The sequence below is a fragment of the Rhinoderma darwinii genome, assembly GCF_050947455.1.
Source record: "Rhinoderma darwinii isolate aRhiDar2 chromosome 12 unlocalized genomic scaffold, aRhiDar2.hap1 SUPER_12_unloc_7, whole genome shotgun sequence".
NCBI lineage: Eukaryota > Metazoa > Chordata > Amphibia > Anura > Rhinodermatidae > Rhinoderma > Rhinoderma darwinii.
This window is the reverse complement of record NW_027461878.1, coordinates 278,226-304,949: the sequence shown is the minus strand read 5'-3', so window position 1 is coordinate 304,949 and position 26,724 is coordinate 278,226. Positions and strand designations below refer to the sequence as shown.

The 26,724-nt window shown below is 47.3% G+C and overlaps 2 protein-coding genes across 5 annotated transcripts in view; one reads left to right on the top strand and one right to left on the bottom strand.

The window, feature by feature from the left end:
• The window catches only part of LOC142698201 (protein kinase C delta type-like), a 35,423-nt gene extending 32,330 nt beyond the window's left edge, over window positions 1-3,093 (top strand). For both annotated transcript variants that reach the window (XM_075847846.1, XM_075847847.1), the window contains exons 2-3: window positions 768-1,297; window positions 1,465-3,093. In XM_075847846.1, the coding sequence (XP_075703961.1) occupies window positions 1,200-1,297; window positions 1,465-2,023 (657 nt within the window). In that variant the 5' untranslated portion in view covers window positions 768-1,199 and the 3' untranslated portion in view covers window positions 2,024-3,093. The remainder of the gene's footprint in view (window positions 1-767; window positions 1,298-1,464) is intronic.
• The window catches only part of LOC142698202 (protein kinase C delta type-like), a 329,486-nt gene that overhangs the window by 121,471 nt on the left and 181,291 nt on the right, over window positions 1-26,724 (bottom strand). For 2 of the 3 annotated variants that reach the window (XR_012865730.1, XM_075847848.1), the window contains 2 exons: window positions 22,161-22,296; window positions 4,213-4,304 (listed from right to left, as the gene is read on the bottom strand). The gene's annotated coding sequence lies outside the window, so the exon portion shown is untranslated. The remainder of the gene's footprint in view (window positions 1-4,212; window positions 4,305-22,160; window positions 22,297-26,724) is intronic. The other variant, XR_012865729.1, reaches the window with a different exon arrangement.

Here is a 26,724-nt window from a genome sequence, read left to right as displayed (position 1 = left end):
AAAATGACACGTTACCTTTATTCTGCGGGTCAGTACAATAACGGGGATACCAAAATTATATTGGTTTATTTTTTATACTTTTTATCCAATAAAAACAATTTGTAAAGAAATTAATTTGGTGTGTCTCCATATTCTGAAACCCAGAATTTTTTTTATTTTCCTGTTGATGGGGCGGTGTGAGGACTTCTTTTTTGTGGGGCGAGCTGTACTGTTTATTGGTACTATTTTGGGTTACATAAAACTTTTAATCACTTTTTAACTTTTTATTCCATTTTTCGAGGAGCTAAACAAAACGAAACAGAAAAAAGTTTATTTATTTATTTTGACTGCAATATTTATGTATCGCTTGAATTGTTCTTTTAGCCTCCCCCTATTAAGCTTAGTAGGAGGACCAAGTTGGCAGACCTTGGGGTCTCCATTAGGCCCCCTGGCTGCCATGACAACTATCTACACACTGTGATCGCGCTGCGGGTAGGGGTGATGGGGTGACAGCGGGAGCTTACCTCTATTTAACTGTTTAGATGCCACGGTCGCTATTATAGCGTATGATCCTGCTCCATACTACCCCCACCAACTAAGATAATTATGTCAAATGTGGGTAAGGCGTGAAGACCTCTCCATACAGGACCCAACAGCAGACACTGCATTATGCTGGGAGCTCAGCTTTGTTCTGCTGTAGAGTCCTGGGCACTACCCGACTGACCCACCTCTCTGTCCACCCCTGTTCCTTCTTCTTCTCATGAGGAATCTCCATTTGTTTTCCTCAGGTGGTCCTGGCATCAGTCCCCGGCCGAAACACCTACATGGCCGTAAAAATGATCACCAAACGGGACAATACGGACGAAATTATGAGAGAGCGGCGGATACTCCTAGCGGCCAGACACTGCCCGTTCCTATGCCACCTCTATGCCGCACATCAATCTGAGGAGCGGGCATTTTTTATCACGGAGTATCTGTCCGGTGGCAGCCTGGAGGCTTTGATCAGGATGTGCGGCTGCTTGAACATCGGCAACGTAAGGCGAGTAAATAATCAGGAGACTTAGGGGGGTGGAAAGAAGAAAAGATGAGGGGGGAGGTCAGATGAAGGATAATACAGAGAATGCAGAATACAGGCTGCCATAATCAGCGCCTCCTCTCTGCTAGAGACCGCACACACTCCATCATAACATGATATTAGGGAATTGATAGAGGAAGATTTCATGACATTGAGACTCCGCTCTGTTCTCCCCATCAGATTCTACACAGCAGAGATGATATGTGGCCTCCAGTTCCTCCATGGACACAACATCGTCCACCGGTAAGCAGAACTTCCCCCTTCTTTCATTCTCCTTTACATGCTGGAAACAGTGCACCCAGCTTTCCTACACTCCTGAATGGCTATTCTGCTTGGTGGTGAAATGACCCATCCCCCGTCTCCTGGATCACTGGGCGGATTTGTCATTCTCTCGTCTTATTTCTTTGCAGAGATCTAAAGCCGGAGAATATAATGTTGGATGCAGATGGCCACGTCCGTATCATCGACCTGGGATTGGCCCAAGATGGCGTCACCGCCTCCAATAAGATCCGTGGAGTGACGGGAACGTTGCATTACATGGCCCCCGAGGTGCTTCTTAGAAAAAAATACGGCACCGCAGTTGACTGGTGGAGCCTGGGGATTGTGGTGTCCAGGATGGCAGCAGGACGCTCCCCATTTTACAACGGCCCCGTCAGGCAAATGGCTATCAAAGCCATCACCACCGCGAAGCCTAAATTTCCAACTTGGCTTAATCCTGACGTGAAACATCTGACCAAGAGACTGGTCCGTAAAAATTCTAAGAGGCGCCTCGGTGTGTGCGGGAACATCAGAGAGCATCCATTCTTCTCCACCATCGGCTGGGAGGAACTGCAGGAGAGGAGGGCACAGCCACCATTTACACCATTTGTGCCCGTTCTGGAGAACCAACATCTGAAGTGGCCAGAGAATAACAAAGCCCTTCACCCCTTGGCCGGGTTCAGCTTCATGTCACCAAGCTGGAACCAATAAGATCTCAGGACAAGGGCCCAGAACTTCATGCCTCCTGACCCGCGCCTCAAGTCTCTGCTGCTGTATGTTACCTCGGCTGCCCAGACCATCATCTCTCTCCTTACCATCTTCATGCCACACCTCTGCCATCTTGCTGCTGCACCAGAGCCTTGACTTGCCATCCTCCAATCCCGGGCAGGCATCTGACATCACTCCAGCCTGAAGATCCTCTACACCCCCCAGGAGCGGCCTGTGCTTAGTTTCCATCTGGGGAGATCAGGAATAATAGCCGCATGTTGTAGTCCTGGGGCCGGAGCGGCCATTATACCTGATCTCACCTCAGCACAGGCCAGGTAAGTAATGCACCCACATCACCCACATCACCCACATCACTCACATCACCCCACTATATAATAAGTATAGACACCACACTACATGATAAGTATAGACACCCGCATATAGACACATAGTACATTTAGATTAGACTTTAGCCTTTGATCCTGGGATTATTCTGATCGCCATATTTGGGGTCAGGAAGGAATTTTCCCCCCTTAATATGAGGACAATTGGCTCATTCCTCACAGGGGGTTTTCGCCTTCCTCTTGATCAACACGGCCTTAAATAGGTTTAGGATGATAGAGTAATAAGTAGTAACACACATAAGTGACATAATATAAATATAGAAAATAATTTAAAATAATTCTTAATTTAATACAATTTATAGTTTACACATAAATAAATACAGCAGTTCATTAAAAATAATAATATAAAAAATGAATAATTTTCCCCTAGTCTTTCCCCATATTACACGTTACACTTCAGCCTTTGATCCTGGGATTTATGCCGATCGCCATATTTGGGGTCAGGAAGGAATTTCCCCCCCTAATATGAGGACAATTGGCTCATTCCTCACAGGGGGTTTTCGCCTTCCTCTGGATCAACACGGCCTTTAGATAGGTTTAGTATAATAGATAAATAGATGACACATACATATACACAGTATATAATAATAGTAGTCTTAATACTTCTAGAATAATCTCCTAATAATAAAATATAACCTTCCCTTATCTGTAAATAAAACTTTCCTTTTACCCCCTACATCTTTGTGCTTGTTTTTATTCCCATTGGACTTCTGTGTAGTTTATGTTGTCCGAGCTCTGAGACCCCCACCAATCACTAGAACGAAGCAGCTGAAGGTCTCGTGTGAGCGCTCAGCCGCTTCCTGTCTGTTCAGCTTTTTCCGGAAAAATGTATCGGCTCATAGACTTTCTATTGAGTCCGTTCACCGATACATTTATTTCTGGAAAAAGCCGAACAAACACGAAGCGACTGAGCGCTCACACGGGGGCTTCAGCTGCTTCATTCTAGTGATTGGTGGGGGTCTCAGTGCTCGGACCCCCACCAATCCAATCTTCTGACGTGTCACTATGTCACTATGACATGTCAGAAGTATGTCAGATTTAAAGCCCAAATGTGGTGTGAACAGAGCCTTACAGGGGTTGTCCGGTTTTTAAAATACCGTTTTGCTAGAGGGGTCCAGTAATCTGTGGGGGAACTTGCTGCAAGAGTTTAATTTCCCTACAGCATCTCTAAAGGGGAATTAAAGTATTACACAGTTCTATAATCACCGGGCTGGGCATGTAATACATGGATGTGATGGTCCTCCTGAGCAGGAGATGATGTTTGTAGCCCCTCTCCATTCTGGATAATTAATCAGGGTCCTGAACGGGGGAACCCACACTATTACCCCAAAATTCCCTAATAGGGCATTTGAAAATGGGGTTTCCAAACCAGAAAACAGCTTTATTGGTTATATAATGATAAGTGAGAGTTTGTTACAATGTATCAGTGCAGGAGAGAGCTGAAGTACAGGCTATTTAGATTGTGGAGGATTATCTAAACGGGATACACTGAATGGGGCACAGTGTGGGATGGAGGATCGGCTACAATGCTGCCCCCTACAGTCAGGGCCCTCACCTCATGGATGCTCCTGTTACCAGATCCTTCACACCAGAGATCAACATTCATGAAGAAGAAAAATCCCCTGCAGAGACGTCCACACCGAGAGATCCAATAGGACTGGTCTATACAAGGAGTCGTCATATCCGGGGGCATATTTACAGCCATGCCCCCATATAATAAATACTTTATTCCTGTATACATGAGAAGTTCTACAACTTTATAATATCATTTATGTTTCAATTACTCACCATTTTCAAGATCTGTTTGCTGTCAGTGAATGAGGACACTCTTGCTCACATTCAGATGCAGTGAACCTGTACATCGCTAGTCCTGCTCTCAGCTAAGAAACATAAAGTAGATTAGGAAGTTGTAGAACTTTTCATTTATACAGCGATTAAGCTTTAGTTACATAAAATCGGAAAACACACAGGAAGAGGATTCATTACCGGTAGTACTACAGTGATCTGGTGCCCGCAGGTATCTAATGGTAAATACGGCCCTGGTGGGTACCTCACCTTTATGTGACAGGCCATAAAATGTCATATAGGAAAAAACGTAAGAAAGAACTTACCATACGGGGATCATATATGTTATGTCGCTGGAAGAAACCTGCAGCACTGACACCAATGGAACATGAGGATGACGCCTCTCAATGTGCCGTCCATCACCCCCATCATCCCACGAGTTTCACTCCACCTGTGACTCTGCCGACTAAGGTGAATACTGACTAAACACAAACTCTGACCGGCCTCATCACTAGTCCATATTGTCATACAGCCGCCTCCGATCCCTAATGCAGTGGTGGTGAACTAACCCTTATCCACTTACATGTGGTTTCCAGTAGTCAGTGGTACATATAATATCCAGAGACTAGTGGTCAGTGGTACATATAGTATCCACAGTCTGGTGGCCAGTGAGTAAATATAGTATTCAGAGTCTGGTGGTCAGTGGTATATATAGTATCCAGAGTCTGGTGGTCAGTCGTACATTCAGTATCCAGAGTCTTGTGGTCAGTGGTATATATAGTATCCAGAGTCTAGTGGTCAGTGGTACATATAGTATCCAGAGTCTGGTGGTCAGTGGTACATATAGTATCCAGAGTCTAGTGGTCAGTGGTACATATAGTATCCACAGTCTGGTGGCCAGTGAGTAAATATAGTATTCAGAGTCTGGTGGTCAGTGGTATATATAGTATCCAGAGTCTGGTGGTCAGTCGTACATTTAGTATCCAGAGTCTTGTGGTCAGTGGTATATATAGTATCCAGAGTCTAGTGGTCAGTGGTACATATAGTATCCAGAGTCTGGTGGTCAGTGGTACATATAGTATCCAGAGTCTAGTGGTCAGTGGTACATATAGTATCCACAGTCTGGTGGCCAGTGAGTAAATATAGTATTCAGAGTCTGGTGGTCAGTGGTATATATAGTATCCAGAGTCTGGTGGTCAGTCGTACATTTAGTATCCAGAGTCTTCTGGTCAGTGGTATATATAGTATCCAGAGTCTAGTGGTCAGTGGTACATATAGTATCCATAGTCTGGTGGTCAGTGGTACATATAGTATGCAGAGTCTGGTGTTCAGTGGTATATATATAATATCCAGAGTCTAGTGTTCAGGGGCACACGTGGTCATAAACGGCTGTTTGGACACACGGCAGGGTTCAGAAGGGAAAGAGCGCCATTTGGAGTTCAAATTTAGCTGGAATGGTTTGCAGAGGCCATGTCACATTTGCAAAGCCCCTGAGTGGCCAAAACAGTGGAAACCCCCCAAAAGTGACTCCATTTGGGAAACTACACCCCTCAAGGAATTTATCTAGGGGTATAGTAGGGGTATAGTGAGCATTTAAAAAAATATGTCAATTAAAAATCCATGGGCTTCTCTAAGGGACGGACCCTGGGAGGCGTGGTGCTTTAGCATACCCGTGGTGATGCCACTGTAGCTTATATGATCACGGCTAGTGGTTTAACCCCTTCCCGACATTTGCCGTATAGATACGTCATGGAAAGCCATGACTTCCCGCAAATTGCCGTATCCATACGCCAAATGAAGAAGGGGTTACAGTGGAAAAAATAAAAGTTACAAAGTAAAGATGGCTGCTGTTCATAACAGCAGACCATCTTTACGCGAGGGCTAGGGGGGTGGCTCAACCGCCCCTCATCGGCGATCGCTGCAATTGGCCGGTCAATTCAGAGCGGCCAATTGCGGCCGTTTGCGGCTTTCACCAATCACTGTGCCACAGGGCACAGTGATATGGTGGTGATTGGTGCTGCCTAGGACAGCACCAGTCCCTGCCATGTAGCGATGACGAGGTGGCAGGGATGCCATCCCCCCGATCGCTACGATTGGTTGGTCTGCACCGATTGACCAATCGCAGCCATGGCGAGTGTTTGAAACACCCTCCACCAGCTCTGCCCACCTCATTCCGGTTAGGAACGGTGAGCAGAGCTGGTGTGACCATCTGTGAGCCATACTTACCGAATCTGAGGCCTTCTGTGCTGCCATCCTGCTGTGACGTCTTCATCTGACTGCTTCCTGCTGCAGAGTGAACCTTCGTCATCATCATCTGTGCTGCTGCTGATTTATTTTTTTTAGCAGCACTTGTTTTTTTCCTAAACTTCTTATCCCTGTACCCTTCCCCCTCCCCCTCTTTCCCTTGTTACGTCCTGTGGCCGCTGAGTGTGGATCAGTGACCACCATCACTGACCGCCAATATTTGGCACAGGACTTTTTTTTATTTTTTGCACCTCCCTGTGTGCATCCTGCGGCCACTGAGTGCTGATCAGTGACCGCCATCACTCATCAGCATCTGTGGTCATTTTTTTTGACGCTACGTTTTTTTCATCTTTTTCTACCCGCACCAATTTACTGTGTGCTTCCTGTGCCGCTGAGCGCTGATCAGTGACCGTCATCACTGATCGGATCAATTATAGGTGCAGGGTTTTTATTTTGTGGCCTTTTTTTTACTGCACCTTTTTTTTTGGGTGCGCCCTGGGGCCACTGAGTGCTGAGTCTAATAATCAGCCTCAGTGGTCATTTGTTTACGCAGGGTAGCGTTAGGGCGTTAGAGTAGCGGACGTTTACTGATGTCCGTTTTGTAAAATAAATATATAGCAGAAGTTATAGCTCTATGTTATTTATACAGTTTGAGTAAATCTACAGCTTCTCGTCAGCGTCTGTTTACTGACGGACATTCAGCTTTTTTGTAACTGAAGTTCGGTCACTACATTTTTGATAGCGCAGCGACACAGTTGTAGCTCAAGTTTTTTCACAGTTCTATATTGAACGTACAGTCAATTTCTTTCTCCTAAATTTTTCTTATAGTTCTTTTTGTTTTCCTATAAATGTCATATACACGTGTAAAAGCACAACATACACAACCACCTCTATAAATATAAATGGAGTATTACACGTGTTGAAGCACTACATACCCCCCTAATAAAAATGTCCCATTCATCTCAATGGGTCTATTCAGCAGAAGAGGCATCCGCCATCCTGGTCCTGACACTGAATCAGCCAGCGCGGGAGAAGAGGAAATTGCCCCATTCCTATTGACCTCCTCATCATCATCATCCTCATCCAGTGATGAGGAACCCCCGCAAAGACGCCCCAGGACATCAGCTGAGGCAAACCCACAAATGAGTGATACCCTGTGGAACCCACCCCCTGATAATTATGAGCCTCACATTCCGGATTTCACAGGGAGCTCAGGAATTCGGTTAGAGACTGTAGGCCTCACAGAAATGGACTATTTCAAGCTCTTTTTCTCTGAGGATTTTGTTAATTTAATGGCAGCCCAGACAAATTTATACGCCCGGCAATTTTTAGCCCAAAACCCCACGTCATCATTTGCTAGGTGGACCCCCATAGAGGCAGCGGAGATTATTAAATTTTGGGGCCTTGTCCTACATATGGGCCTAGTAAAAAAGCCAGCGATTAGGCAATACTGGAGTGCGGACAGTTTATACAGCACCCCATTATACCGCATGGCAATGACCCGGGCACGTTTTGAAATAATTCTGACATTTTTGTATTATAAGGATAATGCACAGTGCCCGCCCCGTGATGACCCCACATACGACCGCCTATTCAAGATCAGGCCAATGATTGATTATTTCTGCACCAAATTTCAGGAAGTGTACACCCCCGAAAAGAACATAGCAATAGACGAGTCCTTTTTACATTTTAAGGGGAGACTAAATTTCCGCCAATACCTGCCAAGCAAGAGGGCGAGGTATGGAATTAAAATGTAGAAGCTGTGCGGGAGCAGCTCAGTGTGCACCTACAGGTTTAGGGTTTATGAAGGGAAGGACGCCAGGATAGAACCCCCAGAATGCCCCCCTGTCCTGGGGGTTAGTGGGAAAATAGTGTGGGACTTGGTGCACCCACTGCTGGACCAGGGTTACCCCCTTTACGTGGATAACTTCTATACCAGCGTCCCACTATTTAACTGCCTCTCCACCAGAAGTCCTGCAGCATGCGGCACCGTGCGCAAAAACCAGAGAGGCCTCTCTAAAAATCTGATTGGGCAACCCCTAAGAGAAGGAGAAAGCAGGTCGCTAAATAGCGAGAACATGTTGCTGGACAAGTATAAGGACAAGAGGGACGTCCTTATGTTGACCACAATGCACGGTAGCGGCAGAACCCCTGTCCCTGTCCAAGGTACCACCACAATGACCCCCAAGCCAGACTGCATCCTCGGCTACAATAAGTACATGGGAGGGGGTGATCTTTCTGATCAAGTACTGAAGCCGTACAGTGCCATGCGGAAAACACAGGGACATTCCTTAATTTTCAAGAGGTGCTGATCAAGGCCCTTGTATTTGGGGACCAGGAAGGGGAGAGCCCCAGTACTTCTAGAAGCGATGGTCCACGTATTGTACCAGGGCAACACTTTCCTGGAGGAATCCCCTCCACTGGTAAAAAGGGAAGGAGACAAAAAAGGTGCAAAGTGTGTTACAAAAGGGGGAGAAGACGAGACACAACTTATCATTGTGAAACCTGCCCCGACATATCTGGCCTGTGCATAAAGGAGTGCTTCAAAGTTTATCACACATCCATGGATTTTTAAATGACACATTTTTTTTTAAATGCTCACTATACCCCTAGATAAATTCCTTGAGGGGTGTAGTTTCCCAAATGGAGTAACTTTTGGGGGGTTTCAACTGTTTTGGCCACTCAGGGGCTTTGCAAATGTGACATGGCCTCTGCAAACCATTCCAGCTAAATTTGAACTCCAAATGGCGCTCTTTCCTTTCTGAGCCCTGCCGTGTGTTCAAACAGCCGTTTATGACCACACGTGGGGTATTGTTTTACTCGGGAGGAACTGCTCTACAAATGTTGGGGTGCTTTTTCTCCTTTAGTCATGTGGGAATGAAAACAAATTAGCTAAACCTACATTTTCTTTGCAAACATATAGATTTTCATTTTCACCACCTAATTCCAATAATTTATGCAAAAAACCTGTGGCGTCAAAATGCTCACTATACCCCTAGATCATTTCCTTATGGGGTGTAGTTTCCAAAATGGGGTCACTTGTGGGGGTTTCCACTGCTTTTTCTCCTCAGGGGCTTTGCAAATCCGACGTGGCCTTCGCAAACCATTCCTGCTAAATTTGAGCTCCAAAAGCCAAATGGCGCTCTTTCCCTTCTAAGCCCTGCCGTGTGTCCAAACAGCCGTTTATGACCACATGTGGGGTATTGTTTTAGGCCCCATGCACACGAGCATATTTTTTTCCTCCCGTAATTACTGGCGTAAATACGGGTCCTTTGTCCACTGCAGCCTGTGATTGGCCTGTGATTGGCTGCAGCGGTCACATGGGATGAAACGTCATCCCGGGAGGCCGGAATGGAGGAAGAAGCAGGGAGTTCTGGGTAAGTTAACTTTTAATACTATTAACCCAAGCGGTAGTCACTGTCCCGGGTGCTGAAAGAGTTACTGCCGATCAGTTAATTTTTTCAACACCCTGGACAGTGACTATCCCCTGATGTCGCCTAGCAACGCTCCCGTAATTACGGGTGCACACACGTAGCCACCCGTAATTACGGGAGCCCCATAGTCTTCTATGGGCCTGCCGGTGTCGTAATTACGGCCTGAAATAGGACATGTTCCATATTTTTAAACGGCATGGACACCTTCCCGTAAACAAACGGGAAGGTACCCATGGCCAATAGAAGTCTATGGGCCCGTAATTACCGCCTGTAATTACGGGCGTTTTTACGTTCGTGTGCATGGGGCCTTACTCAAGAGAAACTGCTCTACAAATGTTGGGGTGCTTTTTCTCCTTTAGTCCTTGTGATAATGAAAACAAATGAGCTAAACCTACATTTTCTTTGCAAACATGTAGATTTTAATTTTCACGGCCTAATTCCAATAATTTCTGCAAAAAAACCTGTGGGTTCAAAATGCTCACTATACCCCTAGATAATACATAGATAAAAAGAAATATATATATATTTAAGAAAAAAAAAATTGTGTGTTTTCCCTCCCTGATAGCCTGCCAGGAGAGGGAGAAGTTAGGGGTGGGAGGGGTGGCGTCGGTGCCGCGAGTGGCGTGGGGGAGAGGTGCCGCGAGAGGGGTGGTCAGTCCCGCGAGGGGGGGTGACGGGGGAGCGGTGCCGCGAGAGGGGGGGGATGGGGGTTCCATGGGAATGGAAAAGCCTGAGCGGAAGGGGGGCGCCAAAGAGCAGCCCCATCAAAACAGCTGATCCCTGTATGCTGGGTGGCTGTAGTAGCGATCATCTGTTTTGATACAGCTGCTCTGCGGCGCCCCCTCCTTCAGCCTGGCCTTGTAGGTTTGGCCCCCCTGTAAATAGTGCCATACAGCCCCCCCTGTAGACAGTGCTATGCAGCCCCCTCCTTTAGACAGTGCCATATAGCCCCCGGGGTAAGACGCCTCATGCAGATGCTCTCCTCTTCCTCCCCAGCAGCACAGTGCTCCGGGGTAAGACGCCTCATGCAGCTGCTCTCCTCTTCCTCTCCAGCCGCACAGTGCTCCGGGGTAAGACGCCTCATGCAGCTGCTCTCCTCTTCCTCCCCAGCCGCACAGTGCTCCGGGGTAAGACGCCTCATGCAGCTGCTCTCCTCTTCCTCCCCGGCCGCACAGTGCTCCGGGGTAAGACGCCTCATGCAGCTGCTCTCCTCTTCCTCCCCAGCAGCACAGTGCTCCGGGGTAAGACGCCTCATGCAGCTGCTCTCCTCTTCCTCCCCAGCCGCACAGTGCTCCGTGGTAAGACGCCTCATGCAGCTGCTCTCCTCTTCCTCCCCAGCCGCACAGTGCTCCGGGGTAAGACACCTCATGCAGCTGCTCTCTTCCTCCCCAGCCGCACAGTGATCCGGGGTAAGACGCCTCATGAAGCTGCTCTCCTCTTCCTCCCCAGCCACACAGTGCTCCAGGGTAAGACTCCTCATGCAGCTGCTCTCCTCTTCCTACCCAGCAGCACAGTGCTCCGGGGTAAGACACCTCATGCAGCTGCTCTCCTCTTCCTCCCCAGCAGCACAGTGCTCCAGGGTAAGACGCCTCATGCAGCTGCTCTCCTCTTCCTCCCCGGCCGCACAGTGCTCCGGGGTAAGACTCCTCATGCAGCTGCTCTCCTCTTCCTCCCCAGCCGCACAGTGCTCCGGGGTAAGACGCCTTATGCAGCTGCTCTCCTCTTCCTCCCCAGCCGCACAGTTCTCCGGGGTAAGACGCCTCGTGCAGCTGCTCTCCACTTCCTCCCCAGCCGCACAGTGCTCCGGGGTAAGACGCCTCATGCAGCTGCTCGGGGGCCGCTCTGACATTGCTTCATGCTCTAATCAGCTGCTAGAGACGGAGATAAGAGCTTCTTTTACTGAGCAGAAGCTGTGATTGGTAGAAGGGCCTGTCAGCTGACAAGTGCTCCACCAATCAGCAAAAGGGAAGCTCTGACCTCACACTGACCATTGCAGGACATGGAGGGGGAGGGCTCTCTGGCTGCATCAGCGTATGTGGAGGGGGAGTCAACCTGATAACATCCACTGCTTCCTGTCAATGAATGAAAAACACCAGCAGCAGGAGGATGTAGGACCCTGCCCTATCTGCATCCTGGAGACACTGGGACAATCTGCTGCACATCTGTGGGCTGGTGAATGTCTGATGCAGGGTCATGTGTTGTGGGGGAAGGTAGGGGGACATTGTTTCAGATGCTCTGCACTTTATTGGGGGGGGGAGGGATGAGAGGATACTGTGTGCTGGGGACTATATAGGCTTTGTGTGACATGGGAGTTGTATGTGGGGGTGGTATTAGGCCTGTACACTGTAAGAGGGGGATTATAGGCCCATGTTTGTGGGGGTAAGGGTATGATCATACATTGTATGTTATTTTACAAGAGCACCCCCCCCCCCCCACTCGATCGATGGCCTATGCCATTACTTTATGATTGATGGGGATCCAGCCTCTGGGTCCCCGACCAGAGAATGAAGGGGCCGCAGTGCTGATATAACCCTGTGTCCCCTTTACTGTGTTTCCCTGCGCACCAGCACCCCAGCTGCCCGGCGGTGCAAGGAGCTGCAGCACGACCCCATTCACAGCATCACCCCAGCTGCCCGGCGGTGCAAGGAGCTGCAGCACGACCCCGTTCACAGCATCACCCCAGCTGCCCAGCGGTGCAAGAAGCTGCAGCACGACCCCATTCACAGCAGCACCCCAGCTGCCCGGCGGTGCAAGGAGCTGCAACATGACCCCATTCACAGCAGCATCCCAGCAGCCCGGCGGTGCAAGGAGCTGCAGCACGACCCCGTTCACAGCATCCCCCCAGCTGCCCGGCGGTGCAAGGAGCTGCAGCACGACCCCATTCACAGCAGCACCCCAGCTGCCCGGCAGTGCAAGGAGCTGCAGCACGACCCCGTTCACAGCATCACCCCAGCTGCCCGGCGGTGCAAGGAGCTGCAACATGACCCCATTCACAGCAGCACCCCAGCTGCCCGGCGGTGCAAGGAGCTACAGCACAACCCCATATCTGTATGGCGTTATCTACAGAGGGTGCTGGATGGCGATATCTACAGAGGGGGCTGTATGGCGTTATCTACAGGGGGGGGCTGGATGGCGTTATGTACAGAGGGTGCTGTATGGCGTTATCTACAGAGGGGGCTGTATGGCGCTATCTACAGAGGGGGCTGTATGGCGCTATCTGCAGGGGAGGCTGTATGGCGCTATCTACAGAAGGGGGTGTATGGCGTTATCTACAAAGGGGGCTGTATGGCAATATCTACAGAGGGGGATGTATGGCACTATCTACAGAGGGGGCTGTATGGCGCTATCTACAGAGGGGGCTGTATGGCGCTATCTACAGAGGGGGCTGTATGGCGTTATCTACAGAGGGGGCTGTATGGCGCTATCTACAGGGGGGACTGTATGGCGGTATCTGCAGGGGGGCTGTATGGCGCTATCTACAGGGGGGGCTGTATGGCGTTATCTACAGAGGGGGCTGTATCGCGCTATCTACAGGGGGGTGTACGGCGCTATCTACAGAGGGGGCTGTATTGCACTATCTACAGGGGGGGTGTATGGCGCTATCTACAGAGGGGGCTGTATTGCACTATCTACAGGGGGGGCTGTGTGGCGTTATCTACAGAGGGGGCTGTATGGCGTTCTCTACAGATGGGACTATATGGCGCTAACGCCATACAGCCCCCCCCCCTGTAGGGAAAACCATACAGCACCCCCCTGTAGGGAACGCCACACAGCCCCCCCCTGTAGGGAACACCATACAGCCACCCCTGTAGGGAACGCCATAAGCCACCCCCTGTAGGGAACGCCATACAGCCCCCTCCCTGTAGGGAATGCCATACAGACCCCCCCTGTAGATAGCGCCATACAGCCCCCTCTGTAGATAACGCCATACAGCCCCCCCTGTAGGGAACGCCATACAGCCCCCCCTGTAGGGAACGCCATACAGCCCCCCCTGTAGGGAACGCCATACAGCCCCCCCCTGTTGGGAACGCCATACAGCGTCCCCAACCCCCCAAAAAAAGTGACCTACAGTGTGTCCTACAAAAGATATGTATCCGCTATCCACAGGATAGGGGATACATGTGTGATCGCTGGCAGCGATAGGGAGAACGGGGGACTGGAAGTCCCCTGAAGTTCTCCATGACTAACCTCTGACTGCGCAGCTCAATAAAAATGAAAGGAGCGCTGGTCACGCATGCGCACAAGCGCGAACGGCGCTCCATTCATTTCTACGGAGCTGCCGACACAGACCCCGGAAGTCCGAGGTTTGTAAAGGAGAACTTCAGGGGACTTTCAGTCCCCCGTTCTCCCTATCGCTGCCAGCGATCACACATGTATCCCCTGTCCTGTGGATATCCTGTGGCTAGGAGATACATGTCTTTTGTTTAATGGCAGAGCGGGGAGATACCTCCCTGCTCTGCCGTAGTGTTTAGTGGCGCCGCGCTGTAGCAGCCATAGCGGCTGATAGTGGAGCCTCCGGCCATGGTGGCGGCCCGTGCCGGCGGGCGACACGGGCCCCCTCATGCCGCGGGCCCCGCAGCAGCCGCTACGGCTGCTATAGTGGTAGCTACGCCACTGGCCCTGAGGTTCTGCCTCCGATATTTGTCCACTGTATAAACTCCCAGTAATAAGTTATCACCCCACTGAACCCCCGGAATGACCAGACACAAGTTTCACTACAGATCTTGAGGGGAGTGGTGTGTGTGGTGCATGGGATGTGTAGTAAGAAATAATAAATGAATAGTGTGTGTGCAAGTGTAATACTATGAGTGAAATATAGGGGGCAGTAATGAGTAAAGTGCCTCAATAGAAATAAAATGGATAATGGGGTGCAAGTGTGTGAAACATGGAGGGATAGTGTGTACGTCATGAGGCACAACGTGTATAGCCAGGTAGAAGCCTATTTGTGACGCCTTGATAGTTCATAGAGCGGGCTACCCTGCTTGCTATGCCAAACAACAACACACCATGCTCTCCCAGCATCAAAGACCCGGCTGTGTCCAAGAGAAGCGAATATATGTAGTAATGAAAAATACCTGGGGTATTAGTAATCATTAGTATGACCTTTTTCGGTGTTTTTGTATATGTCTGTTTTGTCTGTGCATCAGGAACATTCAGTTCCAGTTAGGGACTCGCAAGTCTGGGGATCCTTGTCGTGGATTGCGAGCTTGCGTCCTTTTGGCCAGAATGATCACTAATACCCCAGGTATTTTTCATTATTACGTATATTCGCTTCTCTTGGACACAGCCGGGTCTTTGATGCTGGGAGAGCATGGTGGGTTGTTGTTTGGCATAGCATGCAGGGTAGCCCGCTCTATGAACTATCAAGGCGTCACAAATAGGCTTCTACCTGGCTATACACGTTGTGCCTCATGACGTACACACTATCCCTCCATGTTTCACTCACTTGCACCCCATTATCCACTTATTTCTATTGAGGCACTTCTCATTACTGCCCCCTATACTTCACTTATAGTATTACACTTGCACACACACTATTCATTTATTATTTCTTACTACACATCCCATGCACCACACACCACTCCCCTCAAGACTAGTGGGAGTGGCTATTTTTATTTAAAGCACCTGCTCACTCTCCTTCATCAGCTTTTTCTGACCTGGCTGTGTCCATTTGTAAGTATGGCCTTTTTCTGTGTTTACAAGTTTCACTACAGGCTGGAATAACGGCTGGAACTTCTGCTTTCCTCTTTTATACAAAATAATTGTTCTGGGTTTTACTGTTTTTTTTCTCATTTTCACCCATGTAAATGGGATTTGGCAAAGGCAAAGGGGTAACTGGTTTGGCAGGAGTGTTTTTTGTTGTTTTGGCTGACAACCATACACCTGACCCTACAGACGTGGCTGACAACCATGCACCTGGACCCTACAGACGTGGCTGACAACCATGCACCTGGACCCTCCAGACGTGGCTGACAACCAAGCACCAGGACCCTACAGACCAGGCTGACAACCCTGCACCTGGACCCTACAGACGTGGCTGACAATCATGCACCTGAACCCTACAGACGTGGCTGACAACCATGCACCTGGACCCTACAGACGTGATATCACTCATGCACCTGGACCCTACAGATATGGCTGACAACCATGCACCTGGACCCTACAGACGTGACTGACAACCATGCACCTGGACTCTACAGACGTGGCTGACAACCATGCACCTGGACCCTACAGACGTGGCTGACAACCATGCACCTGGACCCTACAGACGTGGCTGACAACCATGCACCTGGACTCTACAGACGTGGCTGACAACCATGCACCTGGACCCTCCAGAAGTGGCTGACAACCATGCACCTGGACCCTACAGACGTGGCTGAAACCATGCACCTGGACTCTACAGATGTGGCTGACAACCATGCACCTGGACCCTACAGACGTGGCTGTCAACCATGCACCTGGACCCTACAGACATGGCTGACAACCATGCACCTGGACCCTACAGACGTGGCTGACAACCCTGCACCTGGACCCTACAGACGTGGCTGACAATCATGCACCTGAACCCTACAGACGTGGCTGACAACCATGCACCTGGACCCTACAGACGTGATATCACTCATGCACCTGAACCCTACAGATGTGGCTGACAACCATGCACCTGGACCCTACAGACGTGGCTGTCAACCATGCACCTGGACCCTACAGACATGGCTGACAACCATGCACATGTACCCTACAGACGTGGCTGACAACCATGCACCTGGACCCTACAGACCCGGCTGACAATCATGCACCTGGACCCTACAGACGTGGCTGACAACCATGCACCTGGACCCTACAGATGTGGCTGACAATCATGCACCTGAACCCTACAGACGTGGCTGACAACCATGCACCTGGACCCTACAGACGCGGCTGACAACCATGCACCTGGACCCTACAGACGTGATATCACTCATGCACCTGGACTCTACAGACGCGGCTGACAACCATGCACCTGGACCCTACAGACGCGGCTGACAACCATACACCTGGACCCTACAAATGTGGCTGACAACCATGCACCTGGACCTTACAGACGTGGCTGACAACCATGCACCTGGACCCTACAGACGCAGCTGACAACCATGCACCTGGACCCTACAGACGCGGCTGACAACCATGCACCTGGACCCTACAGACGCGGCTGACAACCATGCACCTGGACCCTACAAATGTGGCTGACAACCATGCACCTTGACCTTACAGACGTGGCTGACAACCATGCACCTGGACCCTACAGACGCAGCTGACAACCATGCACCTGGACCCTACAGACGCGGCTGACAACCATGCACCTGGACCCTACAGACGCGGCTGACAACCATGCACCTGGACCCTACAGACGCGGCTGACAACCATGCACCTGGACTCTACAGACGTGGCTGACAACCATGCACCTGGACCCTACAGACGTGATATCACTCATGCACCTGGACCCTACAAACGTGGCTGACAACCATGCACCTGGACCTTACAGAGGTGGCTGACAACCATGCACCTGGACCCTACAGATGTGGCTGACAACCATTTACCTGGACCCTACAGACGTGGCTGACAACCATGCACATGGGCCCTACAGACGTGGCTGACAAACATGCACCTGGACCCTACAGACGTGGCTGACAAACATGCACCTGGACCCTACAGACGTGGCTGACAACCATGCAGCTGGACCCTACAGACGTGATATCACTCATGCAGCCTTATTCATTTACTATTATAATAGGCAGCAGAAGAGATTAAAGGGTTTGTCTCACCTATTTAGCATTATGGATATCATATGCCTTGATGCCACTCTATGACCCAAAAGAGAGACACGCTCTGGCAGGCTGAGCCGCCCATGTATAATTCATTCAAGAACATTCATTTTCATTTTCAGGTTCATCTCTCGGCCAGAGTGGAGAGCGGTTACAAAGAACATCTCTCTCTTTTTGGTGGACCTGTCTTGTATTACGCAGACACCATATTGCTATGAATGGACACTGTGTAATGCCTAATTTCTCCTGCGGTGGTGCTGCAAGGAAATTGAACACTTACTGCCAGGTTTCCCTACTGATCACAGCTGATCGCTGGGGGTCCCTTCAGGGGGACACTTTGTAATCAGCTTAATGTCAAGGGACCCTTTCTAAAATGTAGTGATTGTCTGGAGAACCCCCGAAAAAAGTAAAGAATCCCTTGAAGCCAAGCCATATACATCAGATAACCGAAAAGTTCTGAATTTATATTTTTAGGTTTCCATTACCTGGAAAAACTGTGCGACAACCAATATGCTGCTATTTCAGTTAACATTGGGGTTCTCACTGTCCGGTTTTCCCAGTCTCCAGAGCAGCAAATTTGCCCTTTTAGGCCAAAATGGCCACCATTCGGCTGCCAAACCAGAAACAGACTGAATGAGCAGCCGAACAACCTCACAGCACGAGGACCGTTTACTGACTTTACTGCTGTTTTTTCTTTTCTAATTTGCACAAAGTCTTTGTAATGCAGTAACACAAAATAACTTTTTGTATTTTTTGCAGGACAAACTTGAGAAGTCCAAAGCCATACAGTGGAATGAAGCGGCCCGGGTGACAACCAGCTCTACCGGATCATAACTGCCAGGGCCACCATCAGGAATGTCTGGGCCCCATACAGCCAAGATGTCTGCCCCCCCTCCATTACCGGGGGTGTGATACAGAAAGTGTGGCGCTCACGTTTGTACGTTATACACATTAACTGGTTTTGGTGCTGATGTCAATTACAGTGAAGGAAACCACGGAGCCGGCAGTGACCGGTTAATGCTCCGGATTTCGATCTACACTGTATTCCAAATTATTACGCAAATGTTATTTTTCACTGATTTTCCTAAATAGTCGATGCAAATGACAGTCAGTATAATCTTCAAGCATCAGCCGTTGGAGTATAATGCTAATTTTATTGAACAAATATCCTAATGATAACTGAATTTTTTGTTTCACATTATTATGCACAACAGAGATCAAAACATTTTAAAAGTTGTAAAGAGACTAAAATGGTCATTTGTTGAATTTGCAGCATCAGGAGGTCATATTTATAGAAATCAAAAGCTCTTTCAATAAAAAAAACTTAACAGGCCAAGTTACATGGTTACATAGGACCCCTTCTCTGATATCACCTTCACAATTCTTGCATCCATTGAATTTGTGAGTATTTGGACAGTTTCTGCTTGAATATCTTTGCAGGATGTCAGAATCGCCTCCCAGAGCTTCTGTTTTAATGTGAACTGCCTCCCACCCTCATAGATATTTTGCTTGAGGATGCTCCAAAGGTTCTCAATAGGGTTGAGGTCAGGGGAACATGGGGGCGACACAATAAGTTTCTCTCCTTTTATGCCCATAGCAGCCAATGACACAGAGGTATTCTTTGCAGCATGAGATGGTGCATGTTCATGCATGAAGATAATTTTGCTACGGAAGGCACGGTTCTTCTTTTTGTACCACAGAAGAAAGTGGTCAGTCATAAACTCTACGTACTTTGCAGAGGTCATTTTCACACCGTCAGGGACCCTAAACGGGCCTACCAGCTCTCTCCCCATGATTCCAGCCCAAAACATGACTCCGCCACCTCCTTGCTGACGTTGCAGCCTTGTTCGGACATGGTGGCCATTCACCAACCATCCACTACTCCATCCATCTGGACCATCCAGGGTTGCAGGGCACTCGTCAGTAAACAACACGGTTTGAAAATTAGTCTTCATGTATTTCTGAGCCCACTGCAACGGTTTCTGCTTGTGAGCATTGTTTAGGGGTGGCCGAATAATAGCTTTATGCACACTTGCAAACCTCTGGAGGATCCTACACCTTGAGGTTCGCGGGACTCCAGAGGCACCAGCGGCTTCAAATACCTGTTTGCTGCTTTGCAATGGCATTTTAGCAGCTGCTCTCCTAATCCTATTCATTTGTCTGGCAGAAACCTTCCTCATTATGCCTTTATCTGAACAAACCCGTCTGTGCTCTGAATCAGCCACAAATCTTTTTACAGTACGATGATCAAGCTTAAGTTTTCTTGAAATATCCAATGTTTTCATTCCTTGTCCACGGTATTGCACTATTTCACGCTTTTCGGCAGCAGAGAGATCCTTTTTCTTTCCCATATTGCTTGAAACCTGTGGCCTGCTTAATAATGTGGAACATCCTTCTTAAGTAGTTTTCCTTTGATTGGGCACACCTGGCAAACTAATTATCACAGGTGTCTGAGATTGATTACAATGATCCAAAGAGCCCTAAGGCCTCATTCACACGGCAGGGTTTCCCGGCCGGGTGCCGGCCGTTCATAAATCGGCCGGCACCCGGCTGCATTAGGAATAATAGACCCCTAATGGGGCTATTCACACGGCCGATTTTTTGACGGCCGGCAAAACCGCCCGTCAAAAAATAGAACATGCTCTATTTTCGCCCGGGTACCCGGCCGCCCGGCTCCCATAGAAGTCTATGGGGCCGGGTAATACCCGGCCATCACCGGGATGTGTCCCGAGTGACGGCCGGGTTTTCCGGCTCTTGCGCTCTATCTCCTCCTCCTCACAGCGCAGAGTGCATGTGAGGAGGAGGAGTTGACGCCATTCTGACGAATGGCATCGCTGTACACGGTGTGGCAGGGCCGGGGTGTACAGCAGGTGGAGGGAGCGCTGCGCTGGCTCCCTTCTCCTGCTTGTTAAAAGCGCCCTGGCCCGGCGACATCTTTGATGGCGCCGCTAGCAGCTGCAGCAGCTGCTGCTGCTGCTACTACTGTAGCGACGCCACTATAGCAGAGCGGGGAGGTATCTCCCCGCTCTGCTATGTGCTAGCCGCACTTTAGCTCCTTGAAGGAGCGGAATCCCCGTGTGTTCGGGGATTCCGCTCCTGGACAGAGCGCTTGATGTCTCTGTCCATATCTGGGCAGTGACATCAGGGGAAACTCCTGAAGCGGAATCCCCGAACACATGGGGATTCCCCTTCAGGAGTTGCCGATGATGTCACTGTCCGGATCTGCCCGGCCCGGCACGGATGCTTAACTTTATGCAAACCGGCCGGGCAGAATGGCCGATTTTACCGGCCGGCACTCGGACGCGACCCGGTCGTGTGAATCCCGCCTAACACACAAGACCATCCATGAGTTTCATTGAAAAACTAATAATTAAATGTTTATGACACTTAAATCCAATGTGCATAATAATTTGGAACACGGTGTACACACACACACACACACACACACACACATACACACACATACACACACACACACACACACATTTTTTATGGGGCATATATGTTGAGGCTATTGCCCCTGTTGTTTTAAGACCTTAACTACGCCCCTGGGACTCGTGGCAGACGGCTTAGTGGCACTTTCTCTGAGGTTGTTGGCTGTTCCTAAGGTTATCATTTGACTCGCAAGTCATAGGCGCTCCTTCTTGTCGGCTTTCACTTCTTCCCATGGCAGACGGCTTAGCCTTATGAACAGCCAACAACGTCAGAGAAGCTGCTCCTAACCTGATTATCAGGATTGTCCCTTAGCTGCTACGTGAGATCACGCTCACTTTTAGGGCCAGTTCACACGCTGCGTAAATACGGCGGACTTTCCACAACTGATTTCTTTGCAAAAAATCCGCAACAAATACAGCAGCAGCAAAGTGGATGAGGTAAAACAAATCTCATCCACACGCTGTGTAAATACTGAGTAGAAAAATACGCTCAAATTCACCTGCGATGCGGAATTTCATTTCGCAGCATGTCAATTGTCTTTACGTAAACACTGATTATATGTTGCGGGATTTCCCCATTGAATTCAAAGGGGATGTAAATCACGCATCAAATAGCAGTTCCGTTTTTTTGTGGCGCATTCGCAGCGATCCCAAACGTATCTAGGAGTCTGTGTTTTATCCTCCAGCGATCAGTGGCGGATTAAGTAAACCATGGGCCCTGGGCTGTTCCTCAAGCTTGGGCCCCCTTCTCCACCACCGCCCTGCCACACCATGTCTATATTAAACACCACCTTTCTGTGTGAGCATTGACAAATGAGTGTTACGATTCCCCTTGTCAAAGGGCTGTGTCCCTACACACTGACAGTCTCCAACCATCGCTGACATTATCACACTGTGTGGGACACTTCCTCCTGACAAGGGGAATGGTAACACGCATTTGTCTATTAGTCCTGGGTACACAAAGACTTTATGTGGAATACAAGGATTTCCGATAACAGGCATGTCAGGAGAGGGGACAGATAAATGCAATGACTCACAGGAGATGTCTTCACTGATGGGTCGTTCTCTTTTCTTCTCCATCTGACACAGACCGTTATGGCGACTTCTCCTGATGATTGCAGAGTTTCCTGATGAGAAATCTTTTCCCCTCGATTCTGTAGCCATTTTCAGCATCTATAGCAACATAAAAATTCAGAAATAAACACCATAAATTGTCTTATACCCCAGACCCCTAAGCAAATTAAGACCCAGGCCCATACATTAACTCAAACCAATAAATTCAGTCCCCAAGAGGTAACTAAACTTTTAAAAAACATTTGGCGTGTCATAGTGAGAGTGATATGTCAGAAGTTTTGATTGATGGGGGTCCCAGCATTGAGACCACCACCGATCACTAAAACAAAGCAGCAGGAGTGCCCGGGTGAGCGCTGTTCCACTTCATTTCTGATTGTCTTTCCTCGGCGCGGTGTACGGACTCATAGACTTTCTGTTGTGCCCGTACACCGCATGCTCGGCTATCAGAGGAAAGACGATCAGAAACAAAGTGGCACATCACTCACCTGAGCGCTTTGTTTCAGCGATTGGTGGGGTCTCAGTGCCCGGACCCCCACCGATTAGAACATTTGACATGTCACTATGACATGTAATTTTTTTTAAAAAGTTTCATTAGTTACCCTTTAAGCAGTCAGACACCCCTCCCCAGTGCATCTGACTGACTGCTGAGTGCCCTATGGGAGGGTCTAAGCGTCTGACACTTAGGGCAGATTTACACGAGCATGTGCGTTTTGCGCACGCAAAAAATACGCCGTTTTGCGCGCGCAAAAGACACTTAACAGCTCCGTGTGTCATCACCATATGATGCGCGGCTGCGTGCCTTTCGCGCAGCCGCCATCATTATGACACTCTGTTTGTATGTTTGTAGCACCTGGTGCTTTTCTGTTTGCAATCACAGTTTTACTGCTGTTGAGCAAATCACGCACGTCCCACGGAGGTGCCTCCGTGTGGCATGCGTGATTTTCACACACCCATTGACTTCAATGGGTGCGTGATGCGCAAAAAACGCAGAAATATAGGACATGTCAGTTTTACGCAGCGGACTCAAGCTGCGCAAAAATCACTGACAGTCTGCACTGCCCCATAGACTAGCATAGGTCCGTGCGACGCGCGTGAAAAGCACGCGCGTTGCACGGACGTATTACACGTTCGTGTAAATCCGCCCTTATGGCTCTTGGGGGGGGAAGGAGTTATTCCCCTATAGAACCCTGAACAGTCAATCAAACGCTCTGCCCCCCCCCCCCTGCAGTATAAAAACTACTGAGGGCTCCATGGGGGAGATTATACTGCAGGGGGGGGGGGGGGGGTTCTGAGCATCTGACTTACTGCAGAGGGCTCTATGGGTGGGAAATTATTTCACACACAAAAAATGTGAGATTAAACACCCTATATACAATTCACACTAACACCACACACTATATATTCAAACCACACACACTACACGCACACACTATATAGACTTACATTATAGACACTATAAACACAGCACACACTATATAGACTTACATTATAGACACTATATACCCAGCACACACTACATAGACTTACATTATAGACACTATATACACAGCACACACTACATAGACTTACATTATAGACACTATATACACAGCACACACTACATAGACTTACATTATAGACACTATATACACAGCACACACTACATAGACTTACATTATAGACACTATATACACAGCACACACTACATAGACTTACATTATAGACACTATATACACATCACACACTATATACACAGCACACACTACATAGACTTACATTATAGACACTATATACACAGCACACACTACATAGACTTACATTATAGACACTATATACACAGCACACACTATATAGACTTACATTATGACACACACACACACACTACATAGACTTACATTATAGACACTATATACACAGCACACACTATATAGACTTACATTATAGACACTATATACACAGCACACACTACATAGACTTACATTATAGACACTATATACACAGCACACACTATATAGACTTACATTATAGACACTATATACACAGCACACACTACATAGACTTACATTATAGACACTATATACACAGCACACACTATATAGACTTACATTATAGACACTATATACACAGCACACACTACATAGACTTACATTATATACACTATATACACAGAACACACTACATAGACTTACATTATAGACACTATATACACAGCACACACTATATAGACTTACATTATAGACACTATATACACAGCACACACTACATAGACTTACATTATAGACACTATATACACAGCACACACTATATAGACTTACATTATAGACACTATATACACAGCACACACTACATAGACTTACATTATAGACACTATATACACAGCACACACTATATACACAGCACACAGTATATAGACTTACATTATGACAAACACACACATAAACACACACACTACATAGACTTACATTATAGACACTATATACACAGCACACACTACATAGACTTACATTATACACTATATACACAGCACACACTACATAGACTTACATTATAGACACTATATACACAGCACACACTACATAGACTTACATTATAGACACTATATACACAGCACACACTATATAGACTTACATTATAGACACTATATACACAGCACACACTACGTAGACTTACATTATAGACACTATATACACAGCACACACTATATAAACAGCACACACTATATAGACTTACATTATAGACACTATATACACAGCACACACTATATAGACACTATATACACAGTACACACTATATAGACACTATATACACAGCACACACTATAGACTTACATTATAGACACTATATACACAGCACACACTATATAGACTTACATTATAGACACTATATACACAGCACACACTATATAGACTTACATTATAGACACTATATACACAGCACACACTATATAGACTTACATTATAGACACTATATACACAGCACACACTATATAGACTTACATTATAGACACTATATACACAGCACACACTACATAGACTTACATTATAGACACTATATACACAGCACACACTATATAGACTTACATTATAGACACAGCACACACTACATAGACTTACATTATAGACACTATATACACAGCACACACTACATAGACTTACATTATAGACACTATATACACAGCACACACTATATAGACTTACATTATAGACACTATATACACAGCACACACTATATAGACTTACATTATAGACACTATATACACAGCACACACTACATAGACTTACATTATAGACACTATATACACAGCACACACTATATACACAGCACACACTATATAGACTTACATTATAGACACTATATACACAGCACACACTATATACACAGCACACACTACATAGACTTACATTATAGACACTATATACACAGCACACACTATATAGAATTACATTATAGACACTATATACACAGGACACACTACATAGACTTACATTATAGACACTATATACACAGCACACACTACATAGACTTACATTATAGACACTATATACACAGCACACACTATATACACAGCACACACTATATAGACTTACATTATAGACACTATATACACAGCACACACTACATAGACTTACATCATAGACAATATATACACAGCACACACTATATAGACTTACATTATAGACACTATATACACAGCACACACTATATAGACTTACATTATAGACACTATATACACAGCACACACTACATAGACTTACATTATAGACACTATATACACAGCACACACTACATAGACTTACATTATAGACACTATATACACAGCACACACTACATAGACTTACATTATAGACACTATATACACAGCACACACTATATATACTTACATTATAGACACTATATACACAGCACACACTATATACACAGCACACACTACATAGACTTACATTATAGACACTATATACACAGCACACACGATATACACAGCACACACTATATAGACTTACATTATAGACACTATATACACAGCACACACTACATAGACTTACATTATAGACACTATATACACAGCACACACTATATACACAGCACACACTATATACACTATATACACAGCACACACTATATACACAGCACACACTACATAGACTTACATTATAGACACTATATACACAGCACACACTACATAGACTTACATTATAGACACTATATACACAGCACACACTATATACACAGCACACACTACATAGACTTACATTATAGACACTATATACACAGCACACACTATATACACAGCACACACTACATAGACTTACATTATAGACACTATATACACAGCACACACTATATAGACTTACATTATAGACACTATATACACAGCACACACTATATACACAGCACACACTATATAGACTTACATTATAGACACTATATACACAGCACACACTATATACACAGCACACACTATATAGACTTACATTATAGATACTATATACACAGCACACACTATATAGACATACATTATAGACACTATAGACACAGCACACACTATAT